The following is a 24,805-nucleotide window of genomic DNA, read 5'->3' on the forward strand; positions in this document are numbered from 1 at the left end:
TTGTAAATATCAATATTCCACCAGTTAATATGAGACTTTGTATATATGAGAAATATAATATATATAATATATATGAATATTATAATTTTATTCTTAAACGTGAGATACCAAAAGGAAATCTAAAAAAGCAGAAAAGATTTAACTTAATCATTATTTCAGTAATTAAGTTATAATATGTATATATGTGTGTTCTTAATGTTTAATATAATTTATAAAAAATAACATGTACAAAAGTACTGTATATGAAAAATGTTTTACGTCGGCAATAAATTTAAGTATTTGTTTCCTACATGTACATTAATGAGTTACTGCAGGATATTTATGATTTAAATTGTGCAGATATAATTTACTGAACAAATATTTTCTTATTTATTGTATGTATAATTCATGCGTGTATTGAATATGTTGAATATATATGTATATCCAAAATCTCTCTCTGTAGTTTACGTATAGTTCCTGTTCACACATTTATTATAACAATAAATAATTTACAGTTCGCTTATCGTATGCATGTAACGCTATGCTATACACCTTAAATTACCTCTATATTTAAAACTATATTCACAATTCAAAATCAACTTGAAATGTGGAATCAGTTTTAAATATATATTTAAGTACATAACGAATTGTTTAGCTTGTTATTGTCTTTTACATAATTCTTTATACTTTAATCAGAAGGTCAGACGTTACGAAACATTTGAGATAATTGTCTTAATTAATTAACTATTAAACAATAAAACATAGTTCAATAAACTTTCAGTTCTGTCTGGTTCTATATATTATAATATTTTATAATATATATATATATATATATATATATATGTTATATGTATGTTATATATATATATATGTTGAATTCTATTCTGTATCTGCTTTTAAAAAAATTGTATTAATATTTTTGTCGCCGCTTTCCACTGGTGTCGCTGACATCGTAATTTCCTCTTTGATGTTACTGTCGCTAATTTATAGTTCCAATGAGGTTGTTATTAATTATCAAATAAATAGGGATAATCAGTGAAAATTTTTCAATTTTTATTGCTTTTTGGATGGTATTAAAAAATATATAAAAAATGCCGCGTATTATGATAAAAGGTGGAGTTTGGCGGAATACGGAGGTGAGGATTGATTTCTAACCTGTATTTACATTTTGATTATATCAGAGATGATTTTTTTTGTAAATATTTTGTATTTTTAGGATGAGATTTTAAAAGCTGCTGTAATGAAATATGGCAAAAATCAATGGAGTCGAATAGCATCTCTTTTACATAGAAAGTCTGCTAAGCAATGCAAAGCGCGTTGGTTTGAATGGTTAGACCCAAGCATAAAAAAAACAGAATGGAGTAGAGAAGAAGACGAAAAGCTTCTTCATCTTGCAAAATTAATGCCTACCCAATGGAGAACAATTGCGCCAATTATAGGACGTACAGCTGCACAATGCTTAGAACGTTACGAATATTTGCTGTGAGTTAAATGTATTTTATAAATTTAAACTGACATGTTTCTGAAAATGAGTTTTACATTCTTTGCTATTATACCATGTTAGGGATCAAGCTCAAAAAAAGGAAGAGGGAGATGATGCTGCAGATGATCCTCGTAAATTAAAACCAGGAGAAATTGATCCAAACCCTGAAACAAAACCAGCTAGGCCTGACCCTAAGGACATGGATGAAGATGGTAAGCTTTCCATTTTACAGGCTATTATTTCCTGTCATATGTAAGAACAATAAAATTAGTGATTTTCAGAATTGGAAATGTTGTCTGAGGCACGTGCCAGACTTGCGAACACACAGGGTAAAAAGGCAAAACGTAAAGCCAGAGAGAAACAGTTAGAGGAAGCTCGTAGGCTTGCTGCTTTACAAAAACGTAGAGAGTTAAGAGCTGCTGGTATTACTGTATCACAAAAGAATAAGCGCAAACGCGGTGTTAATTACAATTCTGAGATTCCGTTTGAGAAACGACCAGCACCTGGGTTTTATGATACGTCTAATGAGCATGTAGATCCGCTTGCCATTGATTTCTCAAAAATGAGACAGCAACATTTAGATGGCGAATTGAGACAAGAAAAGGAAGAAATGGAACGCAGAAAAGACAAGCAGAAGTTGAAACAACGTAAAGAAAACGATATACCAATGGGAATGTTGAATAATGAAGAGCCAATAAAAAAGAGGAGTAAACTTGTTTTACCAGAACCACAGATATCTGACCAAGAATTACAGCAAGTAGTTAAGCTTGGTAGAGCATCAGAGGTATCTAGTTAATATATTTTATTATTTTGTGTAAAATATATAAGAATTTATACTTTATGTTATCTGTAATAGGTTGCTCGTGAAGTTGCAACAGAAAGTGGTATCACACTATCAGATAGTTTATTGGCTGATTATTCTTTACCAACTAATGCAGCTGTAACTCCACGTACTCCAGCCGCTGCAGATAGAATACTTCAAGAAGCTCAAAATGTTATGGCTCTTACTCATGTTGATACTCCATTAAAAGGTTGGTGTAATTGTATGTGGAAAAAAACATATATCTAAGATATTAATTTCATTACTTTATTTTTCACACAGGTGGATTGAATACTCCATTAAATAATTCTGATTTTACTGGTGTTGTACCTTCCACGAATGCTGTGGCAACTCCCAACACCATTTTGGCTACGCCATTCCGATCCCAGCGTAGTGACGGAACTCCAGCTAATTCATTTAACACACCAGCATCTACACGAACGCAAAACGGAGTTTTGGCAGCTACACCGGTTCGTGACAAGCTCAGCATTAATCCAAATGAAAATATGGACGGGTCGGAGACTCCGTTAATTCAAAAGCAAGTAAAGGAACAGTTGCGTGCTGGATTGAGTGCGCTTCCAACACCGCGTAATGATTATGAAATAGTAGTTCCTGAAGGTGAAACAAAAAACGAAGATATTACTTCAACCACGACGGAAATTGTAGAAGACCAAGCTGATATAGATGCTAGGCAACAACAAGAATTAATAGAACAAAGTATATAATACATTATCGCTGAAGTATAAATGTATATTCTTTGCTAGAAAAATTATTTATGTATTAATATTGTATTCTGTTTTAAAGGAAAAAAGGAATTATCTAGGAGGTCGCAAGTTATACAACGAGATTTACCACGACCAGTTGATGTAAATATGAATATTTTGAGGCCATTTATGGATACTCCATTAACAGATTTGCAAAGGGTATGTTCATATAATCGTCAAATATATGTATGATGTACATAATAATTATGTACATGGTATTCAAAAAAAACTATTCAATATTAATACATAGAACACATTATACTGTGTAAAAAAAAACCTTAGTAAATATAGGTTGAAAGCTCAACCGTTTCCGAGATATAAACATTTTTTTTATGTTTACTAAGACTTTCAATTTAATATAGTGTATATATATTACATAAATATTGAGTGGTTTTTTTTAACTGTATATAACAATCATATAACAACTATTAATGAATATGATTCTAGGCAGAAGAACTGATTAAAAGAGAAATGATTACCATGCTACAGTATGACGCATTACAAAATCCGGCACAACAAAATCGTAAAGGTTCCTCAAATTCAGTAATTCAAGCTCAAGCTTACCTTGAGCAACATCCGTACGTTAATTTTGAAAAAGAAGAACTTGCTGCTGTAAGATATTTTTTTACTTTATTGTGAAATTATAATGCTGCTTAATTTTAATAAACATTTCATATAGGCAAAGAAGCTTTTAACTGATGAAATGGGTGTAGTAAAAGAAGGTATGGCGCATGGAGAACTAAGTTCGGATTCTTATACAACTGTATGGGAAGAATGTTTGTCAGAGGTACTAACATATTTTCCATGCTTAAAACATTTTTGATTTGATAAATATATTTATTTGCTTCTTTATTTTATTAGATATTATATCTGGAAACACAAAAACGATACACGCGAGCAACGTTAGCTTCAAAAAAGGATAGAGTAGAAGCATGCGAAAGAAAGTTAGAAGAGAATCGCATGCATATGACTGGTGAAGCCAAACGGGCAGCAAGAATGGAAAAAAAATTAAAAGTCCTTACCGGTGGATACCAGGTTGGTGATCTTATTTTCAGTACGAAAGATATATATTTTAAAATATATACATATAATTAATTAATACACTCATTTTCTTTATTACAGACTAGGGCACAAGTATTAACAAAACAATTACATGATCTATGGGAACAAATAGAACAAGCACATTTAGAGCTTTCAACGTTCAAATTTTTACAAACACAGGAAGAAGCAGCCGTGCCGAGACGAGTAAATGCACTTATGGAAGATGTTAATAGACAAACTGAACGAGAACGCGTACTGCAAGGACGATATGCACAACTGCAAGACCAGCTGCAACAATGTTAAATATTTTCCAGATGACTTATTGTAATATATTATACCGCAAATATTGTAAACGCTTTTTGAAATACAAAAAGTTAATTTCTATAAAAATTCACTAAACAAGTTTAAACAAACAAAAATTTTTAAGGATCTCAATTTTGTATAATGGAATGCCATTATGTTATTTCGAATTATAACTGACGATTCAGCTCATTAGAGCGGAGATAATTTAATGTGAATATAATTTATTGTATGCTGCAAAAGTTAGTATTATAGAATAGTTGTTAAATGAAGAAAGTAAATTGTAAATTCTATATTTTTACCTGATTTAGCAGTTTATCTGATCAACAATTATAATAATTTCATGGAGAAATTTTAGATGTTTACAATTTACAACTTCTATTACAGTGCAATTTATTTAAAAATTGCGAACATAAAAATTAATAATACTGATGCATAATATAATTACGTTTTCGACAAAAAGTTAAAAATTATGTGAAGACAATATAATACTGTATTAAATATCGTAGTTTTTTAATAAACGATCAATCATTAAAAATTAAAATTTATTATTAATTTAGAGAAGTAAGAATATAATTACTCGCATAATAAATTATAAAATGCAGGAAAGTGTATAAAATATATTTAAAAATATTACAAAATTCTAATTCTTACAAACATAAACATTTTAAAGAAATTGACTTATTTTCATTAGTTTCTTATTTAAGCAATAGTTTAGAAAGTACTATTTTCATAAAAAACTACATTATAATCAAAATTATATCATAAATATATACTATAAAAATATAAATTTAATTACTTCTTTTAAAGCCACGGTTTCCATCCTACGTGCGTACGACCCAGAATATTTAAATCGGTTGCTTGATCCAGCAAACATTCGATCTAAAAATTTAGAGAACCTTATTGCTAAATGATCACAACAATAACATTTTTTAAAGGATTACCTGCTCCTCAGGAGTTAAAAAGCCATTCAGTTTTGCTCGTGTTCGTTTGATGTCATCATTCCCGGTAACTATAGCGCAATATCTATCGAAATATTTATCATGATGTTGCTCTTTTAGTTGATCTAGTGTAATCAAAGATGGTTTAATCCCATTCAACTTCTTCGTAACTGCTTCGATCTTTCTTATTGGTACCCATTTAACATCTATAATTTGCATAAAATAAAAGTAATCACGTGCTATTCTCTATTTAAGAATTAAAATAGTTCATCTTATACACAATTAAGAACTACCTGTAACATCTTCTTCACTTTCTCTTAATGCTTTGTTAACGTGTTCAGTCCAATTCAAAGGTTCATGAACGAAAACGTCCATACAAGACAGAATAGGTCCTTGTTCGTTTCTCACTGCTTGTAATGTATGTATCATTATCGTTTTCAAAAGATCCTTTTCGGTGAAAGGCTTCAATAAGCCTAGAATTTGGGGTGTTAAGCGAAAAGGCATTAATTCTGGTATTCTTTGATCAACGCCAGCATCAAACGCTAGCCCAAAGTCAATACCTAAACAACGCCCTGAATCGATAACGATAAGGGTGTTTTCCAAATGCCGATCACCAATGCCTAAGATCCAATGTGCAATACACATAGTAGCATACGAAGTAATAAAATTTCGACGCATTGTAATAAAACTTTCTATGGATGGACATAATACTGTCAATGTTTTGCGTAAACTGTTCCATTCGGTTTTACCAATAAATTCGTTCATTTTACTGGTCACTTCTGAGGCGTTGTACTTTACTGTTGCTTCCTTGTATTTTTCATGTAGCTGTTTAGAAGGAGCAACGTTTTGAATCCATTCTTGATAGAGTTTACTTATAGAATCGTATCGTTCTATCTCCTGCTTTGACAATGTGAAATTTATTAACTCTTGCAAAGATCTTGTGTTATCTACCCATTGTATAAGACCCACTGTTTTAGACAAGGGAATCACCTGCATTTAAAAAGATATTTCCCTTTTTTAATATTCTTTAATATTTTATGAATTATTTAGAAAAGTACTCACCTGATAGGTATCAATAGATAATTGTCTTTGTCTACAAGCTGCATCAATTTGTAATGTCTTGTTCATAATGGTAAACAACTGCTGTAATCTTTGATCTTGTCGTAGATCTTCTCCAAATTTTGTCAGAAAATGATAATCCTTTGCATCATTACCAATCATAGTAATCCGAATAGGTTTGCGCATTGACCACATAACTCTTATAGTTGAGTCAAACTTCAAAATTTTTGCATGATACTGAGGCATAGGTTTTCTATTGCCTGTATACTGACCAGGTATCTCTACATCTCTTTCAGGAAAGTTGCACAACCATGGACTGTAATCTTGCAATCTATTTTTATTATTACTTCTATCTTGCTTAATAAGTGATATTTTAATTCTTTCGATTATCCTGTCCACCCATAATTTAATTTCTTCAGTTTTTTTATTTTCTAACTCCTTTATCATATTTTTATAGGATGCAATTTTATTGAAGATGTTCCCTGGTTTTGGGTCATGTTTGTTTTCTCGTAAATTTGGATATACTTTCTTTAGAAATATATTTATAGCCGTAGCTGTTCCCAGAGATAAATTTTTTCTAAATTCAATTAAATAGTGTCGTAAATATAATTCTGGTTTGACTACATAATGCAGCGCTGTCAAGAATCGATCGATTTCTGGTCTATTGTAAAGGATTTGTCGAATTTCATAAGTACTAGTTTCATTTAAGAGAGCAGGGTTTGTCTCCATTGTCAAACGAAATGTGTAAATAACTGCATTAGGATAAGTCTTAACAATCCGTTTAAGAACAGGTATAATTAAAGGAGCAATTGACGTTCCTAAATGGGAAAATAGTTGGGCTTGCCAAGAGAGAAACAGCCAAATTTGAATACTTTCAATCTCTTTCATAAAAATATCCTTTGTTTCTTGATCGTTGAAATATTCAGGTTTTAACAAACAGGGAAAATAGTGGGCTGCCTCAAGAGATCCATAACTCATTGCTTTCAATATAGAATGAATAAATTCTTTACTTAACTGAATATTATGTGTACCATGCGATAATCTGTCATAGCAATACTTCGCAAGACTGAAATAACATTCCTTGATATTCTTAGTCGTCATATCACAGCACGTTTTCAAATTATTAAAGCTATAAGTTTCCAGTGTATTTCTAATGCCAGATAACTCATTATTCTCGATGTTTATTTCTTTCAAAATTATAGTATTTCCTCTTAACAATTCTGCGAACGTTTCATTTTCTTCACTAAACTTTACGATCTTCGATGCTATCATACTGATTTGCTTCCGACTACTAACATTCGTAGTATCAACAATAGAGTTTTGTCGTAAAAGATCGTGACAATGTTTCCAAGAAGAAGAGTAGTGTGATAGCTTTTTTTTCATATCCGTTTCAATATCTCCCATCAGGTATTTCAACTTTCCACAAAATAATAAAAATTCATTGAAAAAGATTGACGGAGCTTCTACACTTTGTTCCACTTGTCGTAAATAATTTTTTGCTATGTATTTGTTCTTCTGATTTATCGCTGCCTCGACCATCTTCAATCTCATATCAAAGGTAATAGTGCGCAGTCTATACGTAATCGAATTTTCGTTTTCATCAGGATTACTGTCTGAATCGTTCTGTATTAAACTCTCATTCCATTCCTTCAATTTGTCATCAAGTAATTTATTAATAAAATAAGTCCTATAAGACGTTAATTTATCCCATGGGAGTATAGCGTCTAGTGATGAAGGCATACTGTTATCCCAAAACTTTAATATCTCGTTTAAATCACGCGATGATTCAGCCGATTTCAAAATTTTTATAAATTTATTTACATCGTTGATGATTCGCAATTTCTGCAGCTTACAAATTCTTAATTGTGTGGAAAGCGGATGAAGTCTGATCCATTGTTCCCTTATCTCATCAGAAGAGTTCAATAAAAATTCACGGGCAACTTCTAGTTGATTATGCAAAAAAAATATCGAACATTCTTCCCCAAAGAATCGTTTCATGTATTTTATCTTTGTCATGTCATTCAGCCAAGATTCCATGATTTTGAAGTCATTTTGGAATTCCTCAGTATTATCTTCATTTATCAGTTTACGGATATGAACAGCAAACACCCAGGGGAACATCCAATCTTTCCATGGATTATTCCAAATGTTGTCTAAATTTTTATCAAGCTTGTCCTTTATGTGTCTGTCAATTTCATGCCAGTTGCATAAATTACTTAGACATTCAAACAAGCCTTGAAGACAGTGCTCCTTCACTAATTCTGATTCTGTTCCATAAGCCTCCTCATATGCTAGCTTTGCTCTTTCCCATTTGTTAGATATTTGGGCAAATGATGCGATCTAAAATTTTGAGAGAACTGATTTAAAAAAGGATATCATAATCAATTTCATTATCATCATTTACTACAAGATAAATATATTCATATACATACTTGCATATCTTTATTTGTAATATGATTTTGAAAAATGCTAAGAACTGTATCAACATCATTCATAGATTTATAAAGATTTGTTAAAAGCAACCATTTGCAGGATGAGTCATTCACAAGTTCCCTTCGTATTTTCTTTTTAGGTGGTCTATAAATATTTGTCTCATGAATCAAATTTTCCTCTAAAACGAGTGATCCAAGGAAGTTTAAACTATTCGACCTCGAGGCCTTCGTAATGATTTCTGGTGAGCAACCTGTTATAGATGCATTCAATAATATTTCTAAAATTGCAGTTATAGTGGAATTACTATTTTGTTCATTTTCCATAATATGTTCCATATTGTCTACAAGTTTTTCTGTAAAACTACTCTGTCTGCAGTTTTCAATTAATGAGCAAACAATATTAACAATTAAATCTTTACAAATTAACTGATCATTCTTTGCTAACTGTTGCAATGGTTCGATCAGTGTAGCATGTGATATTTCAATATCTGGAAAATCACCAATTCTATACTTTCTATACAATTTTACACTGCTTCTTTGCCGCACGCCTTCTTCTTTTATCATTTCCGCATGCTGTATATTTCTTTTAATCTCTTTCTGTCTTATAGCTGCAGAAATATCACTTGCACTGCTTAAAAATCGTTTCGACCTTTTATTGTAGGCAGGTTGCGGTACTTTTGATACTTCACATGTATTATCTTCTAGATTAATAGACATTGCAATAGATGTATCGTTAACGTAAGTCGGCTCGAAATCAAGCTCCTGAGTTGCTTGAAGCATTAATTGTGAATTATGCGATGTCGTGTATGTAGAATCAGAGGACATATATGATAATGTAGTGTTCATTTGAGTGAATGTTTGATTCATTTGACTAGCTAAGGATGGAGCAAAAAGCGGAGCCTTTGATCCAAAATTCTTTGTTCTCCATAAGAGAGCTATTTTGTAGTCTCTATAACTGCAATTATGCAAAGGTTCAAATATCTTTTGTGTATAATTATTTGATTTCTTTATAAGATCTGTAATAAGTAAAAATATGAATGGCAAGAAATTTTGACCAGCATTGGGAGTATATATATCTACTGCTTCAAGCAATCTTTCTTTACAAGTATTTGTTAATTTTGCATCTTGTGTCCAAAAGTTTAGTATCATTTCTTGTAATGTTTCAGTAGGATCCAATATACCATTAAGTAATATTTCTTTGCTGATCTGCATTAACTCCTTTATCTCATTATTTCCAGAACTGTCTCCTGCGTATTTCTTATAAATATTTATAAATATACCATAAGCGATTTCTCTATATTCAGAAAGTTTATGCTTTGTATAAGGTGGTACTAATGTTATAAATGACAGTATATTTGGAGGAGGTAGGACATGAACTAAAGAATGAATAATTTTTAATGTTATTTTCTCACAGGGTAAAATTTTATTTGTTAATAAATCATGAAGCTTCATGTAAGCTAACTCCTTCACTATTTGATCTGTAGTAAAATTTGGTATGCATAATAAAAATATTTCTAAACCATTTGACTTGCCTTGAAAATCTACTCTAAATATACTTCTTTTAACAAAATCAAAATAATCCATTGCCGCAATCGGGTAATTTTTACATAATGCACGAATGCATTTCATCTGTCTGTTCTCGCATTTCGTTTGCATCTGTCTCAATATACTTCGAATTGTATCAATTATAGCGCACCTTTTGTTTGCTAATGTATTATCATCGTTCAGAGATTTCAAGATTAAACCATAGCATTCACAACATTGTAAAATTGTTTCTTCATCATCCTGCCATTTCTTTAAAGATCTTTCCAGAAATTCTAAGATATCATTTCTTTGAATAATGTCTAGTCCCATGCCATTAATGAAACAGATTAATATTAAATATACTGTAGCTCCGGGTGCAGTACTCATCTTATCGCTTAAATTTTTAGGTAGCTTCAAATAAGGATGCCATACTTCGAGTACAGTTTTTACCATGTTCATGTTGTAATTATAAATAGATTTAGAAATTTTCTCGGTTTTCGTTACTATTACCTTTTGGATCAATGTCTCCCATAGCTGTTGAATTGCATCTTTATTTTGATCAAATGTAGATTCGTTTAATCTTTGAAGAGAAGTTTGCCAATCAATTAACATTTCTATAACATCAACAATAATATAATTTAATTGGTTTCTCTTCAAATATGAATATGTTGCATGCATTATTGGTTGAAAGAAAAATTTTGCATAAGGCTGAAACACAGTTTGCATATTCAAGATAACTTTTAACATAAACAATCTCACATTATTATAATTTGTTGTTGTAATAGAACTAAGAAAACATTTTAACCACTTTGGCACTGTGATAGTGTCATCAGTAGGTGGTACAGATATCTCTTCTTCTATCATATGACTCAGAACTCCACAAATAGAAGCCATACATTCATGATTATTTAGTTCATCATTTTCAAATGTTAAACTCATGCTTTCCTCTTTATCAGTACTATCATGTTTATTTCGTACTATTGTTTCATTAAAATCGTAAGCATTTATATCTTCAGTTAAACTACAGGAAGATAAATCATAACTATATATATATGAGTAATGACTAGATGCTTGTCTTTGTTTTATTTTCTTTCTTATATTAACTAATCTTTTACGATACTTTGGATTTTCAGCAACTGTCTGTTGAAAATTATATTGCTTCTGGCAATCTACAATATTCTCCCAAATCAATTGCTCTTTTTTCCTGTTCTCAATAAAAATACTTGCATAAGCGTCTTCATCCTTTTTTATATTAGATACAATGGCTATTGAACAATTATATGCAGAACAATGCAACAATCTTGTTGTTTCTTTAAGCTCAGGCTCATGTGTCCTTAACATACGTACATTTAACGCATTACTGTATAAACCATGTAAAAGTTCTTTTCCAGTAACCACATTATCAATAGCATTTCGAGTAATCACACTCTCAGCATTATCTATGTCCCAGATTTGTAATTTTGCAAACATAATTGCAACAAGATCATAACATCCTATTTTTGATACCATAAGTTGTTTTATGTCTGAAGTACCTCCAACCAAGGTTTGGCAAATAACTGTATATATTTCTTTAATATTTATTTCAAAGAATTGATTTATTTCAGTAGTTTTGCAAAATTCAAATGATGGTAAAAGAAATCTTTGTAACACATCAAACCTTTCATTAGTTAAGTTCATAAATAATTTGTATGCTGCTTGCAAAGATTTCATAGCATAATCAGTGGTAATAGAATCAAAGTACTTTTGTAAATATTCATTAGTTGTTTCATTACACAGGTATTTAGCAATACCAGTTGCAAATAAAATAATGGTTTCAAATACTATCACCGATTTAGTGACTGGTAATAACATTACTAATTTGTGGAAACAGTTAGTAATTTTTAAAGCTTTCACATTCTTCTGAGAAAAATCATTTGGACACACATCGAGTCTATTATTCTTCAAATTACGTAAAATAACAAGTACTTCTGGTTTTGTATCAGTCATATCAGTTAGACAAACCAGAAAATTATGAAGGATATATATCTTATATTCTATATCTAAATTGTCCATTAGCTGATTAAGAATCCACATATAAAAATCTTTACTTAAAGACGATACTTCTATTGGTTTGTGCTTTAAATGGACTGCAATACCAAGAATATTTATTAATTTTTGTCTTCTATCTTCTAAATTATTTATTACACTTTCAAATATTATGAATTTTTTAATAACTGTATCCACTAATACTTCTACACAATCATGGAACTCCTTTTTATACCGTTGTACAAACAGAAATAATTGCTCCATTATCATTAGAAGAGTAGACGGATCTCGTTGCAATAAATCATTAAATATTTCAATAGATTTTTCTATATCCTTTAATATGTATCTAAATATCTCGCATTTAAATGTAGTGAAAAAATATACACCATGTTTAATTTTTTTATCACCTGTTCCAAGCATTGTATCATTTTCAATGAATTCAATTAACATCCTTGTCATTGAAAACTGCAAATATAATTTTATAAAATATTTTCAATATGATGATAAAAGATTTTCAATGTGTGATACTTTCTATTTGTATATTTGGATAATATACCTCGTAATGGATAAGTGAAAATTCCATTAAAATTTCTAGATAATCTTTTCCTGATGGTTTTATAGTTACATAAATAAGTTCTCCTAATGATTCTCTTACTAACGCCTTGAAAATACGTGTAACTGTATCCTGTCGATTGATCAACTCTTTCATCTATAAAACAATATTAATAATTATAAATAATATAACGTACTGAAAAAGCAATATTACGTATATGTATTATATACCTTATCTAATTGATTAAGGATGTTATGACGATCCAAAAAGCTTAAACCCCGAACATATTGTTTAAGTTCAGTAAAATTCTTTTTACCATAAATAATGTTATCTAATATAACAAAATCGTATATATGTTTCTCCACGTATATCAATAATTCACATTTAAGTAGGTGTAACAAAGAAATATTATTTTTACGCATAATAGACTGTAACAAGTTTCCCATAATTACGGAAAGTTCTTCTGTAATTTCAAGATTTTTTAAATCAAAACCTATTACTTGTGGGCACATTATACATTTTGCAATTAACTCAAAAAAATCTTCATTGAAGAAGAAATCTGGAATAAAATTGCCCTGAAATTGAAAAATGAAAAATTAAAATCTTAATATAAAATTTTTTAGAAAATAATTTACTTACATCAAAATTCAATAAAATTTGTGTAAAATAGAATATATTCAATATTGTTTTACATTGCAATGTTTGTAGATCTTCAACCTCTTTCGATAATATTATTAAATTATCTTCCTTATTCTCTATTTTAATTTTATTTATCACATGAATAAAATTCCTAGCACAATCGAAAATTTCATCTTTTTGCGAATTTGAATTATCAAATAAACATTGTATATTCAATAAATCGCCTTTTATTAACCAAATGTAACAATCCAAACTCCTTAAAAAAGGCAGTATGCCATTAACAGGTAGATTTTCTATTTTTGGCAATTCACTTAAAATTATACGATTAAACGTTTCAATTCCGTATGTATCGATATAATTATTTATTATTGTTTTAGCAGAGTCACAACCTGCTACATGTTCAGAAAGTTTTACAACTAGTTCCATACATTTCATCCGACAATGTTGATCTAAACAACCACATTGTGTGAGCAACCACTTTACAGCATCGATTAAAGTTGAACCTTCAAATTCATAAGGTTTCCTACGATTATGATGTTCTGCGTTTAACAGATTTTTCTTTGCTATTAGAACTCTCTCAACATGATTAAGAGCATTAATGATTGATGGGTCACTACAACCATCCAAGCTTTTAATGAAACTGTATAAAATTTCCAACCAATATATAGATACAATTTTCTCATCTTCACGTAGAATGCTATAAATATGATTAAAAGCCGTTGCGCCTGCTATTCGTTTAGAGGTAGAAGGATGCAGAGCAAAATTCGTCATTTTATTTATGATTTTATAAATATTCGACTGACTTATTGCAGCATTATCAGACTGTTTTATGGACCATTTAATAAATTCGGCCAAGCATATCCCAGAAAATTCTCTAAGAGACGAATTGGCTTCATCACATAGACCTTTAAACAGCAAATCGAGAAAATATATAGTAGGTAGAGATTCGAGCATAAATTTTGAGCTTAACCAGTGAGTTAGCTGTAGCATTAAAGGATAAAAAATTTGTCTCGCTGCTTCTTCGTAATCGCAGCCCAAATTTAGTAAGGCTGGACATAACATTGTGTAGAGAGAAACGAATCGATCTGGATTAGATACTAAGTATTGTGATGTTTTGCCAAGAACGTACATTACTATCGAATGAAGTACTTCACAGGCAATTACCTTCGTCCGTCTATCTCCAGAATTTTGAGCCAATAATATTATTCTGGGCAAAATTTTATCAAAATGGATATCCACTTGTGTATCAGAAAAGGTCAATGAGTATTTGAGTAAGTCTTTCTTGTCCCAAGTAGCTCCTGTGTTCATAGATTTTTTATATATGAAATTCATTATTATATTAGTATCAAGCGAAGCGATAAACAACAAAACTTTCATCTGAAATCTTTCTAAAGTGTTCTCATCGTCTCTTAATATTATTCGTTTAATAACTTTTCGCTCGGTTTTTATGATATCTTGTAGAAATTCTACAGAACTTTCACCACTATGTAAATATGGTTCCAAAAATGGTACTATTTCTTGTAAAAACATAGCTGTGATTTGATTATCAAAATGATTTGTCCATTTTTCTAATGTGTTTAAAGCTTTACAAGCTAATTCAAAGTCACTTATACCAACTGTAAAGGCAATTTTAAATGTTGGAATTGTACTGTTCAGTATTTTTTCTACATATAACATTGGTACATCTAAAATTAAGTGCACGCATGTAGTTAACAATTCATTGGAAAATGTAGGAATCAAATTCAATACGTTCATTATATACTTATTTAACATTTCTAATGTTTCTGTTTCAATCTCATCGTTATTTAAGTCACAAATATGTTTAGATATTGCGTGTACTAATTTATAAAAACCCGACACTAAATGATTTTTGTGAGATTTACTAATAACTTTTAATAACAATTTGTGTATTGTATTTATGAATAAAGAGGTGTCTAAGCTGTTAATTATATCGACGTATAAATCTACGATATTAACGAACGTTCGAAAATCTGCTTCATTTTCAGCAATTTGAGAAAAGGCTGCATCTGAAAATATATTATCTTCTTTCGTTTTTGTGCTCAGATTTAATTTGTCGAATAATGCGGTCCCCACATACATAGTTGAATCAATTACATATTGTACAGTTTCTCCGCTATATTTGAAATCTTTGCTATATTTGTTTTGATCTAAAAGTTGTAGCCACAAAGGCAAATAATCTTTATAGCACAGTGGTCGTTCTGGCAGATTATTCAATCCTCGTTGTAATTCAGCATCAACAAATAAAGTATGCGAACAGGTCCACACTACTCCATTATAAACTAAATATTTAAACACATTATGTAAAAAATACTAAAATATTAAATTTCATTTATGAATATTTATCAAATATATACTTACTTAAATTATATAAAAATTCATCTAACAGATTTCTATTAATTGTCATAATATTAATGATCGTATTTATCAATAAGGATACAGCAAAATTCTGGTTAGATACAGGGAATTCAGGAAATCTCTTAATTAAAAGAATACTAAGCTTTGTGATTATATTAATTTGATCAATTGAAAGATCGGATGTATGTAATATTATTTCTGAAAGAGCTTCTTGATAATTGCAAATACTTTCCAAGTGTATTTTTTCTATATCATCCCTGCAAAATTAAAGGCATTAATAAATTTATATTACGAAATATTTGAAAGAAGCAAATATATAATTGATACCTTGAACAGAGTGGCATAGCACAATTAGCTATCAAAGAAAACATATTTTTCACATCATTGTTAGTAAGATATATCTTACATGGTGCAGCTATTTGACTAAATCCATATATAATATAACATAGCATATTTGAATTTACATGATGACTGCTCTTTAACTGTTCCTCAAAAAGATTTTTAAAATACTAGAACATAATAAATATTAAAATATTATAGATATTGTCAAATTCTATATAAACTATTCTACAAAATAGATAGCTACCAGGAATATTGCTTTATCACCCTCAGATGATTTGTGTTTTAAGATGTGTCCAATTACTTTGTAAAATTTTCTTAAAGCATATTGTCCACATTGACTGCATTTTACATTTTTATCTTGGGCCACATTTGTCAATAAATCATACCAGTATTTGTAATCACAATAAACAAGATCACCAAACAAAACTATATGTCTGGACAACAAATTAATTGCAGATCTCATTGAAACTTTTTTAACTGAGTATTTTTGTGGATTGCTTAATTCTTTGACCCATGTGTATAGTTCCTTATAATACTTTTCTTCTATCTTTTCTGTAAGCCTTGTCAATATATTTGAAAGAGCATCCAAATATACTTGAAATATATCAAGTGAATGGGACATAGTTTGTGGATTATACTAAAATTTTTAATGCAAGAATGAAAATTTTTTTTCAAAGATATTAAACAATAAAATATACCTGCTTGATGAAATCATTCCTTAACTGCTGGAAAATTATATGATATTCTTGTGCCTCTGAAACTTCTGGACAATGTTTTGCGATTGTTCCAAGTACAGAAAATAATAAGCTTCTTTCTGTAAAAAGTTAAAATTATTGTCTTTATAATTTTAAATTACTTACATGTAAAATAAGTTTGTTTATATATTCTAATTCTACCTTTAATGTTAACAAAACGAAATAAGGATATAAATTCTTTTACGGTTTTATCTAATTCAATTTCATATTCTTCAAAACTTGCTATCAACATATTAAATGTACTGCAAGCAGCATTTTGAATAAGTGCTGAACAACGTGTTTTAAGTGCCTGTTGACATACATTCTACAAACAAACATAGCTTTAATGTGCTCTGTAAATATCCATGAAATAACATTCATATTATACCTTTGTTCCAACTATATATGGTATAAATATATCACAGAACTGTTCTATGATAAATTCAAGAAGATGAAACGCTTCTTTAACTGCCGTATCAAAACCTTTCTCAGGTTTGTACTTTCCAAGTTCATTATTAAGAAAAGAAAGTAAACCTTTCTTTTTATCAAATAATATAGATAGCATCAATTCTGGAGACAAAAATTACAAATGTTAAATGTTAGTATTTAAAATACAGTTACATATATTTCTCCTACAAAATAAATACAATATTTTACTGTAGTATTAAAAAATAAGATCTATGCTTTATGATATATAATAAGATTTATTACATACCACTATCATCTTTCGCTATATTTTGAAAGTATTTCTTACTATCTTTCAAAATTTCCGTTAAATTTGTGCTGTTTCTTTCTTTAACAGCTCTTTCAAAAATATCCATAAACGTTTTAAATGATTCCATGTTCTAGCAACTTGTATAAATCAAGTATAATTTAGCGATTGAATTTTGATTGACATAATATAAAATCTTTTTACATGTCTACTTCGTATATCGTGTATTGCTTTCAGTCTACCTGTAAAAATAAGATGATATTGTATTCCGACTAAATATTACAGAAAAGTATACAATGTAGATAATATGACGTAGAAGTATGTAGCCGGCTAACTACGTATTAATAATATATTACAATTAATTATTATAACAAAGACCATTTTGTAATTGAATTATTTTAAATATTTTATTAAATAATTAAAATGATGCGAAGAAACGCTTTATTATCACATGTATCGCATTGTACAAGTAGTGTACGAAATTAAGTACATATACATATATATATATGTTTATCCCAGGAACTTTATCATTTATGATCTATGATCAAAATTAAAACCTTTGGGATTATCTATTTCATTTTTATATATATTATGAATTATATATTGTGAGAAATATTTGTAATAAAATTGAAATAAAAGAAATTCCGTTAAGTGACCATATTAATATTTTGCACTAATAACCACAAAATCTGAATCTAATCACGTGTTAGTCATATAGGTCAGTTTCGTAATCGGTAGATAAAACATTGCTGGGGGCATTAGTAGATTTATCAGAGAAATATAATCTTTAAAGAGCACAAAATATATTATAATGTTTTATTTATGGAAGTGTAATCGTTATATTAGTTCTACTCTATTTTGTACTAATATAATATTTTTACATGATAAAGATACATATACAGATTCAAGGAAGGACAAAAATTGTTTAAATCATTACTATCTCTTCAGGATACAATTATTGAAAAATAGTGATCAATCCTTTAACATTAGTTTTAATACATTTCCGCAACTTCGTTTGACAAAACGAATTTTAATAATCATATAATTTCAATAATCATATCATTATAAAACAACAAATCATTAAGGCCTAAATCCACATTCCTTGCTCATAAAGACCCGTTGAACAAGTCTTCATGCAACGCACAAAGCAAAATAAAACAACATATCAAATGTGTGCATACAATGGTCAGTATTGATACGATTTATTGATTTTATCTTTACCTGAATAAATTTTAAAAATTCACAGCAGTCAGTCGCATAAAGTGGTTACAAAGAAAACAAAAAAGTGTAAAGAGAAAGTACAAGGAAGTGATGCAACGAAAAAGAAAAGGCTCCGATTTATAACGATCTATGATTGTTCAGAGTGTTTAGAAATGAGTAATTTTTGATGTATATCATCGCAAAGTAGATTGTGTAGAGAGTGACTATACAACATAAATAGCGATAATTTAGTAGATAAATCTACCAGAGTTTAGATAACGAGGCACGGAGAGTTGAAACTACTTTCTGTATCAAGTCCAGTTCAGTATTTTCACATCAGCCTCCGAGTAAGACAGTAGATCTCGCAATGAGTAATATTTCAGAGAACAAAGTGATTAATTTTGGTGCCGGACCAGGCAAACTTCCGGAACAGGTAATGCTGAAATTATTACACATTTTAATCGAGCCTATTATTTTTAATCTTCTAATTTTACTTTTTTTTCATTTTTTGAAACAAAGACATTATGTAAATATTAGTTCATAGACAATAGGAAGAAATGAGTTATAGAAATAGAAATATGATTTACGAAAGATGAAGATATTTCTATTTTTTCTTTTATTTCTATAGGCTCGTATGTATTAATTAACGTTTACATAAATATTATAATCTTCAATATCATTCACTTAATATTCCTTGTCAAACTGCTTTTGAAATGCCTTTTTCAATTAGGATTATTTGCATGTACTCATTCATGTAAGATATTACAAGCAATTTGGTAATACTTTTATTATATATATTATACGACTTATTAATTCGTTGGATTAGAATTAATCAAATTTATTTCTTCAGTTATCACGCACGTTTAATATCGTCAATATTAATGATAATAAATATTAAATTAATCTATACATGTCAATATAAGGTATTTTTTCCTCTCAAGATTAATTGTTTCGTTTATATTCTTGTCTCTCTTTATCACGAATAAATTACACTGTGTAATGGTATGTTTCTTTTGCAGGTATTAAAACAAGTACAACAAGAATTGCTCGCCTATGGTAATACTCAAATCAGTATTTTGGAATTGAGTCATAGATCAGCTGAGTTCAAAAGCGTTATTGAAAATGCACAAGCAACGTTGCGAGAAATACTGTAAGTTGTTATGAAAATATAAGAAATATAATTTTCTTCTGAACAATAGCTCTCGTTAATCAGTCTCGAGTAATATTAAAAAGCATCTATGAGTAACTTCTAGCGTTGATACATGTTTCTAAACGAAATAACGAATGGTTTAAATTTTACAGGCACGTACCCGACAATTATAAAATTCTGTTTATGCAAGGGGGTGGTACAGGTATATTTGCCGCTGTTCCTTTAAATATGATGGCAACTGATACCGCAGACTACTTAGTAACTGGTAAATTTTTAAGCGTTGTTCTGCGCTATAAAATATACAACCTACCAATACCAACAATGGATATAATAATCATTATCTAAAAATAAAGGTAGATAGTTTCTTGTATTTTAACGTAAATTCAATTTTCGAGGCACATGGTCGGCCAAAGCGGCTAAAGAAGCGGCCAAGTATGGCAAAGTGAATTTGGTCTTGCCACAAACTACGAAATACACGGAAGTTCCTGACCCATCTACTTGGAACCTGGATCCCAATGCGTCTTATGTTTACTATTGTGCAAATGAAACAATTCACGGTAACTAAATAATAATACAAAAAATCAAGATAATAGCCTCAATGTGAATAATCAGAAAATATCTCATTATTTAAGGAATCGAGTTTAATTATATCCCTGAAACGAACGGAGTACCACTGGTCGTTGATATGTCATCGAATATACTTACAAGACCTTTCGACGTTTCGAAAGTACGTAATATTTATCCTGATAAATATTGAGTATAACAATGAGTATATCAATTATCATAATACCGATTAATTAATTATTATAATATATCTTTCAGTTTGCTGTAATATTTGCTGGCGCACAGAAAAACATCGGTCCGGCTGGTGTGACTCTCGTGATAGTGAGAGATGATGTTCTCGGTCATGCTTCGAAGTTCTGTCCAATAATGTTCGATTTCACTGTTATGGCAGCTGATAACTCTATACATAATACACCACCGGTATTTCAGTAAGTATTTCTATAATAATGAATTTTGTAAATAAATAAGAAAATATATTAAATTTTTATTGCCAATTTATATTGATTTTTAGAATATATGTAGTTGGGCTAGTTTTCAAATGGATCAAAGAACACGGTGGTGTTGAGGGGATGGAGAAACTGGCAATTGCTAAGAGTCAAAAGATATACGACGTGATCAACAAATCAAATGGTTTCTATTCATGTCCAGTTAAATCCGACGTAAGGAGTAGAATGAATGTGCCATTTAGGATAGGCAAAAACAATGAACAATTAGAAAAAGAGTTTCTATCCGGTGCGAGTACACGCGGAATGCTTCAATTGAAAGGTCACAGGTTGGTACAACTAGAAAATAAAACTTGTATACATAATATATATACGTTAAAAATTATACGAACTATGTTTTACACACACACACATATTGTTGTTTTATTATCTTTTAAATTAAGCCTAATAATATTTAATTACAGATTAGTAGGTGGAATTCGAGCGTCTATATATAATGCTGTTACTGTAGAGGAAGTAGAAGTATTAGCAAAATATATGATGTGGTTCTATGAAAAATATAATAAAAATTAGGAAATTAAAATATATTTACTGGAAACATTATTTGGTTAAGAATAACTTGTATGTATGTATAAGATATATAGAATAGCATTACAAGATCTGTCAACCTTTCGTATATCTTATAAAATTTGTATGTCAGTAAAAAATATATCTAATATAAAAGCTTTCATTGTCTTTCTAAATATCACGTAATATTATGTAATATTTAATGCTTCAAATATATTTTTACCTTTTTCTACATTTTGCAATGTTCAATTTCAAAATTATTGTTTTAATAAAACATTAACATTATGATATCAATGGCCTTTTACATGTGCAACTTTCTCTATCTTGGGATACCTTCTTTGCAAATATTAGATCTAGCTCTCTTTCTAGATTAAAATTAGTTCTACGACATCCATCAACCACAGCTTTGGCCCACTGTAATTAATATTTTTTACAGAATTGATTAATATTTACCTTAAATGAGTCTTTCATTACCTTAAAGTATTCTTTTACTCTATCTTCTGACCAACCAACTGGTATAGCTTTTTGAAGATCTCTTAAATTATACAATTTATCTGCTAGCTTTATCAATTTAGCTTTGTGACTGCATTTAGGGGCATTCTCTATTTGTAATCTTTTACGTTCTGCTTTTGGTAAGCTTTTATCATCGGTTAGTTCCTTAACAATGTTACAAACCTCTGTACCAAATTGAGTTTCTATCTCTTCAAATGTAGTATCAGTATCTTCTACAGTATCATGTAAAAGAGCTGCTATAATTACAACAGGATCATGAATATTGCCTTCTTGTACCAAAATATTTGCTACTCCTAAAAAATATTTTCACAGCATGTTATAATTTAAAATTATGATTATATACTTGTTTTGTTTGATATTTGTTTTATAAAACAAACTTGTTTTTAAAAATTTACAAACCTATTGGGTGATTTATATATGGTGTTTCGTTTTCATCCTTTCTCCTCTGATCCTTGTGTTTTATTGCTGCAAAATTGGCACATTTGATTACTATTGATAACAATTCTGCATTAGTCAATTCTCTGGAACATAATTTGCAAGATCCGACTACAGTCAATGGATCGTGATTGACACATGGTACAGAAATATCATTCTCCATGTTTAAACTGTTGCGTTATGCCACAATTTTCCACCTCGTGTCTTATAATTAAATTTAAAAGAATTATTGATAATATTGGATATTATAGCGACAGAGAGAAAGCTTAATGTTATGAACAAATTTTTCCGAATAAATAATTTTTTAAGAATTATAAAAATTATAAAACATACAACAGTTATTATAAAATAACTACAACGAGAAAAGATTATAAATATATAAAAATAATTCTCTTTACTAAACGTACTTTAGAAATTATTTTGATTGCATCAATTAATGTTAGATAATTTTAAAACTTGACAATAGAGGAGCTACAGATACCTAACAAGAAGCGTACAAAACATAACCTAAACATTGTGACTTGTGTTTGTTACTTAAGAGCGTAATTTATTTCTGAAAATGTCACTCAAAAGGAAATTAACACAAGATGACTTACGTAAAGCTATGAGTGAACACAAAAAGAAAATAGGAGCTGTTAAAAAAATTGAATCGCCGCTGGCAAAATATCCTTTTTATTGCGGTTTTATATATTTTAATATAAAGTTTTTTCTATATAATTCGTTTTGCATTATATTGTTTTAATTTTTGTTTTATAATAACAAAATTTCGTTAATATTCTATATATTTAAGAGTAATAAAAGTTAAGCATATTTCGCATAAAATTATCATTCCAAAAAATAACATTTTATTGACTAAAATATTTTTGAAGAATCCTTAACCATGGTAAACACATATACAGATGCAGGACAACTTATGTGTATTTTATGCAAAACCGTTGTACGCAGCGAGGCAGTTTGGCCAGTACATTTAAACTCAAAGACTCATAAGGAAAATATCATATTAGCAAAGAAAACAAAACTAGAAACGAATCCTACAAAAGTTCAAACGTTTAAGAGGCCTACATCTCCTTTACAAGAATCATCAACAAATAAGAAAATAAAGGGTATATTAAAAAATTCTACACAGTCAGTACAAGTACCATCAAGTTTACCATCAGATTTCTTTGATAATCCTAAACAAGTCAATTGCAATATACCATCAAGTACTCCTATAATAACACAACAATCTGAGAATGATAAAGAACCTGTACATGAAAAAGATTTGAAAAATGTAGATGTAGAGGAGGAAAAAGAAAAAGAGAGAAGCAAAGATACAAATCAACCACCTCTTCCAGAAGGATTTTTTGATGATCCAGTTTTAGATGCTAAAGTAAGATCATTGTATAAGAATTTTCTGTAGTAATATAATGTTAAGTCGAGTAGTTTATGTGGGGATTTTTAGGTGCGTAACGTAGAATATAAAAATCCTATAGAAGAGGAATGGGAGAAGTTCCAGAAAGAAATTAAAGAGGAAGCGGCACAGTCTGCACAAATTATTGCAGATGACCAAGAAGAAGCTACAACAGAAAGACAATTAGATGAAATAGAGGAACAAATAAGACATTGGTCTAGGTAATTTAAATCATAGTGAATTTAATTGACTCGATACAGATCATAATGAATAAACGAAGTATTATTTTGCTAGGGTAATGGATCTTGTAAAACGTAAGGAACAGGTGCAGGCTACTGACAGAAAACAAAAAAATACAGATGAAGATGTATCCAGCGAAGACGAAGTCGATTTCGATGAATTCCTCGATTGGAGGGCCAAAAATTCTTATAAATGAAATTTCTAATTAATGTACAGTATTTATGACTTTGTAAATATTTATTTGAGTAATTTCAAAAGTACTTTTGGAGGTACGGAAAGTAATATCCAGAAAGTTGTATTAATTAAATTTTCATATAAAATTCTGGACATTGTTTGTATAAAAAAAAGAAGAAAATAGAAAAGAATAGAAAGAATAGAAAAATGTTTGTCACTCCTGTTTGAGGAAGAAAACGAGTCTACAATTTGTACAGTGTATTAAGATTTTATTAAAACGAATTCAAAGAGTCAGAATATAATTAAGTTTCAAATACAATTGTTATAGATTATTAATTTATCCGTTACAAGCTATAATATGAAATGTATAATATAAAGGTTACAAGGTAGGCTAAGCCGCTAGTA

At 29.5% G+C, this 24,805-nt stretch overlaps 5 protein-coding genes across 12 annotated transcripts; 3 read left to right on the plus strand and 2 right to left on the minus strand.

The window, feature by feature from the left end:
• The first annotated feature begins 927 nt into the window (after window positions 1-927).
• Window positions 928-4,460, plus strand: LOC122567136 (cell division cycle 5-like protein). The gene is made up of 11 exons (XM_043725382.1): window positions 928-1,115; window positions 1,196-1,461; window positions 1,544-1,674; window positions 1,744-2,246; window positions 2,319-2,493; window positions 2,565-2,999; window positions 3,087-3,205; window positions 3,494-3,658; window positions 3,726-3,833; window positions 3,908-4,081; window positions 4,169-4,460. Exons 1-11 carry the CDS (start codon window positions 1,071-1,073, stop codon window positions 4,388-4,390), a joined length of 2,343 nt encoding a protein of 780 aa, XP_043581317.1. The 5' UTR covers window positions 928-1,070; the 3' UTR covers window positions 4,391-4,460.
• On the minus strand, window positions 2,757-18,394 carry LOC122567135 (DNA-dependent protein kinase catalytic subunit-like). 3 transcript variants are annotated; one of them, XM_043725380.1, is made up of 17 exons: window positions 17,728-17,966; window positions 17,401-17,582; window positions 17,175-17,337; window positions 16,977-17,092; window positions 16,523-16,915; window positions 16,264-16,445; window positions 15,940-16,193; window positions 13,561-15,860; window positions 13,152-13,496; window positions 12,925-13,077; window positions 8,820-12,833; window positions 6,391-8,727; window positions 5,889-6,318; window positions 5,622-5,801; window positions 5,332-5,534; window positions 5,187-5,269; window positions 4,142-4,375 (listed from the first exon to the last, which is right to left on the minus strand). In XM_043725380.1, exons 1-16 carry the CDS (start codon window positions 17,852-17,854, stop codon window positions 5,192-5,194), a joined length of 11,457 nt encoding a protein of 3,818 aa, XP_043581315.1. In that variant the 5' UTR covers window positions 17,855-17,966; the 3' UTR covers window positions 4,142-4,375; window positions 5,187-5,191. The 3 variants fall into 3 exon arrangements, with proteins under 3 accessions (XP_043581314.1, XP_043581315.1, XP_043581313.1); XM_043725379.1 differs by lacking the exon at window positions 4,142-4,375 and adding an exon at window positions 2,757-2,894 and having other exon boundaries at window positions 5,622-6,318; XM_043725378.1 differs by having other exon boundaries at window positions 5,622-6,318; window positions 17,728-18,394.
• LOC122567141 (guanosine-3',5'-bis(diphosphate) 3'-pyrophosphohydrolase MESH1) lies at window positions 17,873-23,109 on the minus strand. Of its 4 annotated transcripts, XM_043725392.1 has the most exons (5): window positions 23,004-23,109; window positions 22,561-22,800; window positions 22,123-22,454; window positions 21,872-22,062; window positions 20,940-21,076 (listed from the first exon to the last, which is right to left on the minus strand). In XM_043725392.1, the coding sequence occupies exons 2-4, from the start codon at window positions 22,757-22,759 to the stop codon at window positions 21,931-21,933; spliced, it is 663 nt and encodes a 220-aa protein (XP_043581327.1). In that variant the 5' UTR covers window positions 22,760-22,800; window positions 23,004-23,109; the 3' UTR covers window positions 20,940-21,076; window positions 21,872-21,930. The 4 variants fall into 4 exon arrangements, with proteins under 4 accessions (XP_043581328.1, XP_043581326.1, XP_043581327.1 ...); XM_043725393.1 differs by lacking the exons at window positions 20,940-21,076; window positions 23,004-23,109 and adding an exon at window positions 17,873-17,966 and having other exon boundaries at window positions 22,561-22,995; XM_043725391.1 differs by lacking the exon at window positions 23,004-23,109 and having other exon boundaries at window positions 20,905-21,038; window positions 22,561-22,995.
• On the plus strand, window positions 18,462-21,809 carry LOC122567137 (probable phosphoserine aminotransferase). 3 transcript variants are annotated; one of them, XM_043725384.1, is made up of 9 exons: window positions 18,462-18,909; window positions 18,971-19,357; window positions 19,944-20,074; window positions 20,227-20,339; window positions 20,470-20,631; window positions 20,707-20,801; window positions 20,897-21,066; window positions 21,150-21,410; window positions 21,546-21,809. In XM_043725384.1, the coding sequence occupies exons 2-9, from the start codon at window positions 19,292-19,294 to the stop codon at window positions 21,652-21,654; spliced, it is 1,107 nt and encodes a 368-aa protein (XP_043581319.1). In that variant the 5' UTR covers window positions 18,462-18,909; window positions 18,971-19,291; the 3' UTR covers window positions 21,655-21,809. The 3 variants fall into 3 exon arrangements, with proteins under 3 accessions (XP_043581319.1, XP_043581320.1, XP_043581318.1); XM_043725385.1 differs by having other exon boundaries at window positions 18,974-19,357; XM_043725383.1 differs by having other exon boundaries at window positions 18,462-19,357.
• On the plus strand, window positions 23,024-24,719 carry LOC122567139 (zinc finger protein 830). Its single transcript, XM_043725389.1, has 4 exons — window positions 23,024-23,259; window positions 23,488-23,965; window positions 24,038-24,207; window positions 24,281-24,719. The coding sequence occupies exons 1-4, from the start codon at window positions 23,156-23,158 to the stop codon at window positions 24,420-24,422; spliced, it is 894 nt and encodes a 297-aa protein (XP_043581324.1). The 5' UTR covers window positions 23,024-23,155; the 3' UTR covers window positions 24,423-24,719.
• The last annotated feature ends 86 nt before the right edge of the window (window positions 24,720-24,805 follow it).

This window comes from Bombus pyrosoma, linkage group LG4, assembly GCF_014825855.1.
Source record: "Bombus pyrosoma isolate SC7728 linkage group LG4, ASM1482585v1, whole genome shotgun sequence".
In the NCBI taxonomy this organism is placed as follows: Eukaryota; Metazoa; Arthropoda; class Insecta; order Hymenoptera; family Apidae; genus Bombus; species Bombus pyrosoma.